This window comes from Misgurnus anguillicaudatus, unplaced genomic scaffold, assembly GCF_027580225.2.
Source record: "Misgurnus anguillicaudatus unplaced genomic scaffold, ASM2758022v2 HiC_scaffold_28, whole genome shotgun sequence".
Classification (NCBI taxonomy): Eukaryota; Metazoa; Chordata; class Actinopteri; order Cypriniformes; family Cobitidae; genus Misgurnus; species Misgurnus anguillicaudatus.
In genome coordinates this window covers 3952715-3965281 of record NW_027395278.1, presented here as the reverse complement: position 1 = coordinate 3965281, position 12567 = coordinate 3952715, and the positions used below count along the sequence as shown (strand labels likewise).

At 37.5% G+C, this 12567-nt stretch overlaps 1 protein-coding gene across 1 annotated transcript in view; it reads right to left on the bottom strand.

Annotated features, from left to right (window-relative positions):
* LOC141362585 (proton-coupled folate transporter-like) overlaps positions 1-12176 on the bottom strand; it is a 71683-nt gene extending 59507 nt beyond the window's left edge. The window contains exons 1-2 of the mRNA XM_073864872.1: positions 11870-12176; positions 4332-5076 (exon numbers count right to left, since the gene is read on the bottom strand). Coding sequence (XP_073720973.1) covers positions 4332-5076; positions 11870-11986 — 862 coding nt within the window. The 5' untranslated portion in view covers positions 11987-12176. The remainder of the gene's footprint in view (positions 1-4331; positions 5077-11869) is intronic.
* Positions 12177-12567: the final 391 nt, after the last annotated feature.

The window sequence follows — 12567 nt, the reverse complement described above, 5'->3', positions numbered from 1 at the left end:
GTCTATCTGGCCTCCAGAGAAACAATATTCATGTGCTCTAAAACTTCCCTGCAGTAGCTCAATGGTACAGTATTATCAACATAAACAGGCGACTTTACCAGAGGGAGCATATTAGCCCTACTGATCATTTATTACTATATAAAAAATCTGCCTGGCAACTTAATAAGGATGTTTATGCACTGCTGAAATATTTTATTGTTCTAGCAATGCCAAGCACATCGATTCAATTTCCACTGAATGTGCACACTTACAAAATGTATAGCTTTAGTGATCTGTAAATTGCTTTGAATAAAAGTGTCTGCCAAATGCATAGATTTGGCCGTACTGTATACATCAGTAACACTTTGCAGTTTTATTTGTAACATTAGTTAATGCATAGCTAATGTGAACTAACAATGAACAATACTTGTACAGCCCTTATTCATTTAAGTTAAATGCTAATTGTTAATGTGGTTACACTTTATTTTGATAGTCCACTTTAGACATACTACTAACTATAAATAACTTTGCTATTACATGTCAACTAACTTTCATTAGAATATTAGTAGACAGTAAAGGGGGTCGCACACCGGACGCACAGCTCAGCGCCGCGCCGTTCTAAATAAATCAAACACATTGTTTTCTATCAGTATACGCACACCGGTGCCGCCAGGTAGCGCCTGTCCGCGGCGCCCAGCTTTGACTCAGGAAGTTGCTCAAATCCCCGTCGCGCCACATAGCGCCACTCACATAGTTTAACATTAAATAACATCATATTTGTCCCAAATCATTAACGATTAACATTGGCTGCTAAGTATATTTTGCATTTTGAAGTAAACGTTATCTGACGAAGCTTGCGCTATTTTATGTGCACTTCCGGTTTACGATACCTCCAAGTTGTCCTAGATGCGGGCTGTGCTGCGCTTCCAGTGTGCGACCCCCTTAAGGGTTACGGTTGGGGAAGAGGTTAGGGTTAGTGTAATCATGGCCGTAGCCAGGGTTTGAAAATTACCGAGGTCCAGGGTGGGGTGTTAAGAGTTAACGAATGCTATCCCAGGTGAAAAAAGTGCACTTAAATAAAATACACTTTTTAAGTACACTTAGTAAATGTACTATTTCCGTGCACTCATTTTGTGGCTTATATATCACATCTGTTTTTGGTACTTCTTAATATTAAGAACATAAGTGTTATTTTGAGACATCATTTATTTCAATAAAAATCTAGTTGTTACTGGTATTCTTACTTTTTCAGGCAAACTGAAGTACTCCTCAAGTATAACTTTACTTTTAATAAGTATATTTGTAGCATAACTTTACATAACTTACAAATGTACCTGCTAGTATTTAAGTGGTTTAGGTACATTGAAGCATACTTTATTTTTACCTGGGATATAAAATATTCTGTCTTAACCTTTTCACACTTTGGGTACACACTCTGTTTTGGGGGATGGACTTGGACTGCTGGATTATTTATTACTTTTTCATTCAACAATGTTTATTTTTGTAAAAATTTTAGTAAGCAATATTATTTAACAAAAACGTTACAAGATTTTAAACAAGAACTTGTTTAGTGCTCTTATTGTTTTCAGCATGACTTTGTTAAAGGTTAACTTCTAAATTAAATGAAATAACAGAATTCTTAATGCTTATGTTTTGTTGAGATTAGCTTTACGGTTTTACGCTACGTGTTTTAACATATTTGGCATATTTTATTTAAACCCAATTCTTCTACATCTTTTTACCAGAGTTATTTTCTGTTTTTCGATAGTGTTGTTGATACTGTTGATACTCTTACAGACACAATTATGATGATTACTGCTTTTATTTTACCGAATGTAGTATCAGCAATAACCTGCTCACGCTGAATGATGCGTCTTTTTGATAACTTTCAGTTTCCATGTTGCCAGATATTAGTACGAAAAACAAGCAAAAATAATTGGCCTTAAAAACAAAGTTCGTCCATACCTTGTATTTCAGAAATAAATCAGATAAATCGCTAATACTAGCCTACACCTAACAATCACTTTATAGATAATGTCAAAGTGTCAAATTAATTGCTAAAACACTACGTCTAAAGAGGATTCTTTACAATGGGATCTGGCAACACTGCAAATTCTGTACCCGCGCCGTCGCAGCTTAAACCAATCTTCGTCATTTTACACTAAACTATACAGTAAAGTGTCTAAACTTAATTATATGTGCGGATTTGTTTTGAAAAACTAATTAGTCATTCAAAGATCTTCAAATTTTATTTTTCAATATGAAAAAATTACCGAGGTCCGGACCTCTGTGACCTCATAGCTGGCTACGGCCATGAGTGTAATAAGTTGACTTGCACCTGCAAAGATACTTATAGTCAGTTGAATGTCTGTTGAGGGATCATCACAATAAATTGATATTAAGCCGACAGTCTACTAATAGACCCCTTCACAGTTCACGTCACAGGCGGTTCCCACTGCGCATGTCGGGGTCAGAAAAGTCATTACAGCAGATTGAGTTGCGTATTATTCGTTATCGTTTAAAATGCCTACTTGCGTCGTGGGCTGTAAAAATCGCACCAGGTCTGTCGTTAAGTTTTTCGGGATTCCTGCAGAATCTCAAAAACAAAAAAATACAACATCTGTGGCTGCAAGCAATTAAACGTGCATACTTGGACAATGCAAAGATCAAAGAGGCTTGTGTTTGTAGTGCTCACTTTATTTCAGGTAAGTCATAATTTTTTAGCCCTGTTAGATTAAACTAGAACGCCTGGATGGTATGAACAGTTTGACCCCATGCTGCGCGCATACCTGATAGTCATTCAATGTTTACAAACCTTGAAGGGGTCTATACTGTAAAATACTGGTAGTTGATAAGTAGTTGCAAAGTTACTTATAATTAGTAAAATGTCTAAAGTGGACCATCAAAATAAAGTATTATCGTTTATGTTAGCTAATGCACTTGCTAATGTTAACAATTGAAGACTTTGGTTCCAAAACGCAATAAACACCACACCATAAAAAACTGTTACAGACAAAATCTGTCAGGTCAGTAAACTCCAATATCCACCCTGTTATTCTGTCATCTTTTCTCCTTTTTTTCTAAACCACGACAAACGCCAGTCCTCCTTCTCTGCAGAATGCAATAAATCCGCATAACCAATCACAGCGCACCATTCCACGCATTGTAAACAATAATGGTGGCGCTTTGAATACACACAGAATCCTAGTTTTCCTCATCTACTTTGTAACTCGTGATCAACAAACAAACAAAACAAAAAGTAATTTTGATGGCATTGATAAACCTGTGGTGGTTTTCTGTGGCGGGAAAAAAGTGTAAGCCATTTTTTGAAAGGCACTCGGGCAAAGGAAAAATGCCGGCTGTTGCTTGTTCTCACAGAACAGCATCAAGCTTCTGTCATGCTAACACATTGACCCCAGGGGATCTTATGAAAAACATTTCCATTGTTTTACTCAAAGTCAACGAAAATCGATCAGGACCAAAAAATCTTACAGCTGACCGCTGTCAAAAAGGTACAGCAACAACGTCCCAAGGATGACAGCAGCAATGACAGTGTTCTTAATATGACAAAGTAAGTGTTTTGATTAATGCCATTAATGTTTTTTTAATCAGTGTATACCACTAGTCAACTAAATGAATATAACATGGCAAAGATGAAAGCACGTTTATGTATTAATTCAACAGATTTATAGCATTTTGAAAAAAATCTGTTTTTATCAAATCTTTGAAAATCAAATTAAGGATTTAAATTTTTAATGTGATTGTAAAGATGATATGTGAAAGTTTGTAACAGAAAATAGTGGTTTTCATCTTGTCACTTTCTTGGTATAGAAAACATGTTTTACCCAAATTAGTCAAAATGGATTTATTGCGTTTTAGAACCAAACTCTTCAAATACAACCTTATTGGAAAATGTTATACATCTGTTTTTAATAATTATACCACTGGGCTGTTGAATGCTTTATTCTGATTGGTTCCACGGGTGTTGATTATTTTCCTGTAAAAGGCACACATAATCTGTCAAATATCTTATTGTTTTGTAATGAGCAATGTTTTGTAATGTTTGTGGTAATCGTGGTACTTTGATTTATTTGAAAATAATGCACACTGAATAATATTTGAAGGAGTAAGATTTAAATGTCAAGCCCTCGGTGTGGGCCGGGAGATCACAGAAATCAATTGATCGATCGATTTAACCAACAGTATACATACTTTGACTGCCACATATTTTTACAATTTACTGAACACACAGGATATGTGTGTGTGTATGTGCGTGCATGCATGCATGTGTATGTGTGTATTGTAAGTATTTGTGAGTATGTCTGTGTGTGTAAGTGTAAGTGTGTACTGACCAACAGCTACCAGGTTATTTATGAAGGTGCAGAGAATGAGAAAGTGCAATTTCAGTCTATCCTGCCCTGGTCTCCTCTTAAAAACTGCTTTGAAAGAAAGCTTGGCGTACTTTAAGATAAACAGCCGAGAGTGGTCTACTTGGGCATCTTCCTCGACCGTATCCTCTTTATAGGTGACCGTAAATGTGTTTTTGGTCATCACAGGGTCTCTCAGCCATAGCACAATATAACTAAGTGCCAGAACATGACATCCAATGTAAGCCCCGAACGCTGCCTCAAGCCCATAATCCTGCTCCAAATATCCACCTAGTAGGAAGCCCACCATCCCTCCTACGAAGATCATCGACTCAGCCACCGCCATACGTAATGTGCGGCTGGAGTTAGAACCCATGGTCAAGTCGGCCAGGTAGCTGAAACAGCTGAGGAAGACAGAAACATGGCCACCGGTCAGGCCTGCTAGAGCGGCAGCCATCATGGTCCAGTAAACATTGATGTCCAACAGGTCTATAGCCAGTAACAAACCCCCACTCAGCAGGGATAGCAAAGATGGGAACGCCATGACCATGCGGCGTCCGGCGCGGTCCGACCATGATCCGAGCAGTATTGCAGGGGGGATGGAGACCAGACTGAGGGTGACATTGAAGAAAAGGAGGATGTAAGATGCTTTTATCTGAACCTCTTCGTTGTCTTTGTGGGGCTCAGGATTACTGCAGATCGTGTCATTTTTGAGCAATTCATGACAAACCTATGAAACACAAATGGGTAGGTAAATACCCTGTTTGACACCCACAACTGTAAGCTTTACAGAACGTAATAAAGGACTTTGTAGTTTTTAGTAAAATATACTCATAAAAAGGTTAAACATTGAATTAGAGGTTGGAATAAAATGTGACCTTGTAATGCACTTGTTGTTATTTTTTATTTTTTTTAAAAAGACTCATTTAATAATGATAACTTATTACGCAGTGGAATAAAACTAAATTAAATTTTAAGTATTAAAAAAGCGCAACAATTGCTAAGAATTGATCTGTAACTTTTTTAAAGCAGGATTTAACAAAAGCTTCAATTGATTTCTGTGAATCCACGACCCACACCGAAGGCTTGACATTTAAATCTTATTCTAGTTCCTTCAAATGTTATGAACTGAAAATCAGGTATTACTTCTTATGTCAGCTTTGAGGATTTTCTCAATTTTTTATTCAGTGTCAGTAATGATGCTCTAAGGCATTATGGGAATGATGCAGAACGGTGGCACTTACTCATCGTGCCAGGGGACCCTTCAGTTATCGTAAGTCGTCGTCTTACAGAATCTCCCGAACTGCATCCACACAAATATGATGATATCGAGAAGTAAATGGCGAGAATCAAGGCCATTAAGAGTGGCGTAGATGAGCGCTTTGCAATAAATGATTGGGCACTTTTTAATCTTTGAACGTTTTTTACTGCGCAGAGTTGCGCTCGTTCATATGATATATTCATCCACGTTTTTTTCTGTGAGCTTTTTCTGAGAGTTCATTGGAAGGGTAAGAGAGTATTAAGAGAGAAAAGAAGGTAAGGACGCATGCTTGTTAAAAATGAGACTTGAGTGTTAAAAACAGCTACACGATTTGCCGAGTAAACATAAGCCTTAAGCTAGTGCAAATATTTACAGGAATATTTATATTCATAAAATATATTCACGCAGAGCTTTTTCCTGCCATTTTACTTTCATATAATTAATGCGCTGTCATAAGTTAAATTACATTTAATATGTTATAATTTTATACATTAATTTATAATATTACTGTGCAGTGTTAGTGACCAGGTTTGTTTTACTTTGCTGACATACACTCACCTAAAGGATTATTAGGAACACCATGCTAATACTGTGTTTGACCCCCTTTCGCCTTCAGAACTGCCTTAATTCTATGTGGCATTGATTCAATAAGGTGCTGAAAGCATTCTTTAGAAATGTTGGTCCACATTGATATTGATGTAGATTTCTGGGAGGCACATCCAGAGCACGAATCTCCCGTTCCAGCACATCCCAAAGATGCTCTATTGGGTTGAGATCTGGTGACTGTGGGGGCCATTTTAGTACAGTGAACTCATTGTCATGTTCAAAAAACCAATTTAAAATGATTTGAGGTTTGCATGGTGCATTATCCTGCTGGAAATAGCCATCAGAGGATGGGTACAAGGTTGTCCTAAAGGGATGGACATGGTCAGAAACAATGCTCAGGTAGGCCGTGGCATTTAACAATGCCCAATTGGCACTAAGGGGCCTAAAGTGTGCCAAGAAAACATCCCCCACACCATTACACCATTGCATTAATGAGAAACTGAACAGGTGTTCCTAATAATCCTTTAGGTGAGTGTATTTGCAGGGTGGTGGCAGGTGCTATAATGTTTCTCTTTTTAAAGAGGAAGTAGCATTTAGTTTACATCAGTTACAGTACACGTAAGGAAAAACGTCAAATAAGCTGTCACTTTCAAAAAGTACACATTTGCATCTAAAGGGTTCATATTAGTACCTCAAAGGTACATATATTATTACGCAATAGTGCATAGTAATACCTCAAAGGTCAAAAGTGAAAGCTGGATCTACATGAACAAATTACTTCAATTGTTAAAGGAACACGCCCACATTTTGGGAATTTAGCTTATTCACCGTATCCCCCAGAGTTAGATAAGTCCATACATACCTCTCTCATCTCCGTGCGTGCTGTAACTCTGTCTGACGCAGCCCCCGCTAGCTTAGCTTAGCACAAAGACTGGAAATGCATGGCTCCAGCTAGTATACTGCTCCCAATAAGTGACCAAATAACGCGATCATTTTCCTATTTATGTGTTGTGATTTGTATAGTCAAACCGTGTACAAATAACAAGGTGATATGAGACACAGCGATCTTTTAACAGTATACATACTGAGAACTATATTCTCTGAAGACGAAGCACTGCCGCATGGGCGGAGTGATTTGCACAACTCTGACCGAATTCTCTGCTCCTCACCAGGGGCTTCTCGTGTGCTGCGAGCAGATCACTCCGCCCATGCGGCAGTGCTTCGTCTTCAGAGAATATAGTTCTCAGTATGTATACTGTTAAAAGATCGCTGTGTCTCATATCACCTTGTTATTTGTACACGGTTTGACTATACAAATCACAACACATAAATAGGAAAATGATCGCGTTATTTTGTCACTTATTGGGAGCAGTATACTAGCTGGAGCCATGCATTTCCAGTCTTTGTGCTAAGCTAAGCTAGCGGGGGCTGCGTCAGACAGAGTTACAGCACGCACGGAGATGAGAGAGGTATGTATGGACTTATTTAACTCTGGGGGATACGGTGAATAAGCTAAATTCCCAAAATGTGGGCGTGTTCCTTTAATACTTAAAGGGATAGTTTACCTTAAAATTAAAATTCTGTCATCATTTACTTATCCTCATGTTGTTTTAAACCTTTATTCTGATAAACACAAGAAGAAGATATTTTGAAAAATGATGGTAAACACAAAGCAGATAGTGACCATTGACTTCCATAGTAGGAATAAAAAATATGTTGGAATTTAATGGGTATTTTCAACTGTGTGCTTACCATTATTTCTCAAAATATCTTCTTTTGTGTTTATCAGAAAAAAGAAATTCATACAGGTTTAGAACAACATTAGAATGAGTAAATAATGACAGAATTTTAATTTTAAGGTGAACTACCAGCCCAGTCTCACGAAATTACGTTATAGTCACTTTTATATATATATATATATATATATATATATATATATATATATATATATATATATATATATATATATATATATATATATATATTTAAGCAATATCGCTCGAGTAGGAGTGTGATATAGCTCTATATCATCACGGCTGTGATTAGGCCAGAGGCACGAGGCTGTAGGCCGAGTGCAGGAGGCAATCACAGCCGTGATGATATAGAGCTATATCACACGACTCCGAGAGCGATATTGCTTTTATACAACAGTTCGACGGCACACGTTTGAAAAACGAAAACTAGAAAACAACAACGGAGTTATTTTAAAAGCCTCTTTGTTTGAGAACTACTTCTTCCGCCACGGATTTGAGGGCGGCAGAATGACAGGTAAAACTTTCGGCTGCTTTGAAGCTCATAACAACTCAATGGACGGAAAAGCCGTTACTTTATATTACCGTTTCTTGGTCACAAAGTGTAGTTTTAAGATTAGTTCAGTCGAGAATGTATATGTATTATATTTAAATCTGCAGTCGATTAGTAAAGATAGCGCCTGTTTGAACGTTTGCTTAGTGAGATTCGGTACGAATGAGAACCAAAGCATGAGCGGACTTCAGTGTTCACTCGCCCCGCTGACCACCGCCCTCTCTGGGCTACATGTCTGAAAGAGATACCCTGGCTCTCATGTTGGCCTTGTTTGTTTATGATCGGCAAAATGAGATCAAATCAGCAGTATTTGGTGTCATGATCAAACTATTACTTGTTTTTTAATTCATATTTAGTGTCTTTTGTGTTGTTATTGTTTTGGCGCGAGGTAAAAGTTAAAAAAATAACTTGTATAACGTTACTATTGCTTTCTCATTTATTCTTAACGTGATACGAGCACTCGATTATTATTATTAAACTTTGTTCTTGTCAGTACTATATAAAACGGTTTTTTATAAGTGTCAGAGAGATGTTTTTGCATGCTGCTTATAAATATACCAGTGGCGATCTCTCATAACATGTTTTAATAGTCACGTCACGATAAAATAAATGATCAATGTCCACATTTAAAAGCTGCGGTGCTTACCTGCAGTTCCACGGTGTTTTCGCGTTCTGATAAGAAATATAGCTCCAGAAAAAAACGAGTGTTTATATTCCTCTTTCCAAGTGTTAATCGTCCACACGATGTGACAAGACATTAATCCCATTAACTTTAACGTAACATCCAATAATAACTTCCGATTGGGGATTCACAGACTGATTTATGAGCTAGTAAATGAGATACACGGAGAGTGATCCAAACAGGGCGTCTGTGTTTTTCCATTCAGAGATGAGCCTGCTTAGGACCTCCATTCACTAGGTGGCGGAATGATACAAAAGGTGAAGCGGTTACAGTGCCGATATTAGCACAATATCGCATAGCTCTTAGCCAATCAGATTCGAGAACCAGAAAGAACTGTTGTATAAATATTATATATATATATATATATATATATATATATATAATTTATTATAAATTATCACAAATTTCCGGGGGGTTTTTTGTGATCGTATAACGAATTCCTGTTTTCGTGTGATTATTACGTATTGGTTACTCAACTGTTTTGTCCTATTTTCTTACCATTGTCGCTTTAGTTTAGGGTTAGATTTACATAAAATGACATCCCTATCCAGTGGTGTAGTGGTGCCTGTTGAAGTGAGTATACTCCTAATTTATGCCCCCATTTTTAAAACGTAGAAGTGGGTATACTCCATGCCATCCAATAAAGAAGTGGGTATATTCCGTATACCTGCGTATACCCTGCACTACACCACTGTCCTTATCCAAACCCAACTCTAAAGGGGATCGCACACCGGCTGTGCAGCTCAGCGCTGCGCCGTTCTAAAAAAATCGAACACATTGTTTTCTATGAGCATACGCACACTGGCGCCGCCAGGTGGCGCCTGTCCGCGCCGCCTAGCTTTAACTCAGCAAGTTGCTCAAATCCCTGTCGCGCCACACACAGCACCACTCACATAGTTACAACATTAAATAACATCATATTTGTCCCAAATCATTAACGATTAATATTGGCTGCTAACGTATATTTTGCATTTTGAAGTAGACGCTATCTGACGAAGCTCGCGCTATTTAATGTGCACTTCCGGTTTACGATACCTAGATGCGACTCCACGCGGCGCAGAGCTGCGTGGCCGGTGTGCGACCCCCTTAACCCTAACGCCAGGCGACATATTAAAAAAAAACTGAAAAAATACTATAAACCAATACATAAAGTGATATTCTAATGCAAGCACCAAATCTAAACCTAAACCGAAGCGACAATGGTTTGAAAATAGGAAAAAGCAGTAACCAATACGTTATAATCACACGAAAACAGGAATTCGTTATACGATCACGAAAAAACGCAGAAATTTGTGATAATATCATGAAAAAAGAATCAGAAATGTATGTGACTATATCACAAAATCTCATGAGACTGGGTAGGAACTATCCCTTTCAAAAAATATATGTTTTGTTAACTTAAATCTCTCACTTAAAGTTTCTTTTTTGTGTGTGTTACCAATTGAAGTAATTTTTTAAGTGAATCGAACTTTCACTTTTTACAGTGTAGGCCACAAACTGGGTACCAAAAGTACCAAATGTATACATCTGTACCTAATATATCTATACCTAAATTGTATATATTAGGACATTTTTAAAATGTACTGTCCCAGTGACAGCTAAGGACCATTTTTGACCATTTTGTTTCTGACAGTGTACGCAAGGCCTGATCTATTACTTTCTGTATGTGAGGCATATACACAGAGTGTATTAGTGGACCAAATGTTGGACAATCACATTGTACCCATCACAAATTCGTTTGAAAAGAAAATAACAAATAATATTTTAAATGAATATTCAGATGCTAAATCACCCTAATGTGTATGCACAGTTAAATTTCTTAAAAGGGAAAATATCATGAAAATCTAACTTTTTCCATATTTAAGTACAATAATTGGGTCCCCAGTGCTCATCTTAACCTAGATAAAGAGAAAAAGAACAACCCAGTAATTTAATTTCGGTTGACCATTCTCTGCAAGCATGTGAAAAAATAGGTAATTGAAATTTGGCTCCTCATGTGATGTCAGATGGGGATGATACTGCCCCTTAATCTGCACTATCCAACCACGGCATTGCTATTTAGTGCAGAGATCAACTTATTTGCATTTTAAAGGACACACCCAGAAATGGCACATTGTTGCTCACACGTACAAAGTGTGAATTTAAACATGCTATAATAAATTATTTATATGGCATTATGAGCACTTTATACTCTGGGGACACCAAAGACTTTTTTGACATCTTAAAAAAGTCTTGTGAAATGTCCCCTTTAAATATTAAAATATATTGCGTTACGATATACTATACACACACACAAAGCACAAGGTTAAAAGGATGACAGTGAATTATCTTAAGCACTGGCAACATTTAAGTTCAGCGTCCGAATACAGACTAATGTCAACGATTGTTTAATCTTTTGCATGAATGATAGCGGAGCTTGTTGTTTTGCTCTACCGACTGTCATGGTCGGTTCGGCGTGATTAATGCCTGCTATAGTTTTGGGCTTTGAGTACATCTTGAGCTCTGCTGCTATTCTCCAAGCGCCCCGTGGTTTTGCTTCGGGCATTTCCGTTTTGTGTACTAGAACCGTACCCTGCTGACCTGTTTTCCAGGGCACAGAACACAGCGCTGACTCTGTGGACAAACTTGATTAATGTTTCGCTTTTCGCTATCTCCTATTTTTCCTTTCCTTGTTTTTTATTGCGTACTTGCAAAATCCCCCACTGTGATATGAAGTACCGGCCCTCTTACCTTTGTGATAATCATCTGTTGATATGCAGGTGTCACGATGAAAGTGCCAGTCATGTAGAGGAAAATTACCGGCTCCACGGTAACAGTTCGCCTTAGTTTCTCTTTCCATGTCGACATATTCGGCTTAGCAGTAACTGTTAAAGGAAAAGGAAGGAAATGAGATCCAGTCTCTGTATTACAGCTGTGTTATGTTGAACGAATCCATGTCAACTGTCTGTATAGTCCAAAAAGAAATCATGAACAGGGGAATTGTCTTTTCCTGTTTAAATGATCTCTGAAGTTAGTCACATGCATGTCAGATGCAACACACACAACAACTGTCTGACTAAACATTCTCTTATCAGGTACTTTTTATTCATGGTTGTAAAAGTGACTTGGCCTTTATTTACACTGTGAACACATCCTCCACAGATTCACACAGCATAAAGAAGAAGTAGCCAGAATAGTGCTCTTTTTTTAGAGTGTGTGTTTTAGGAAATCTCTGAAAAGCTTAAAATGTCTTCACAACTGTTTAATAGCAGAATGAGACGTAAGAATGATCATTTCAATTTTGAGAGGGCTGTTACAGCCAGAGGTTTCTTTAAATAATTTAGCAATGAAATGTACTATTACTTTCGTACAGTAAGTGATAGTAGACTAAAAAAAAACACATTTTTAATCTTTATTGATTCATGTCAGTCACAATAATAAATCATAAG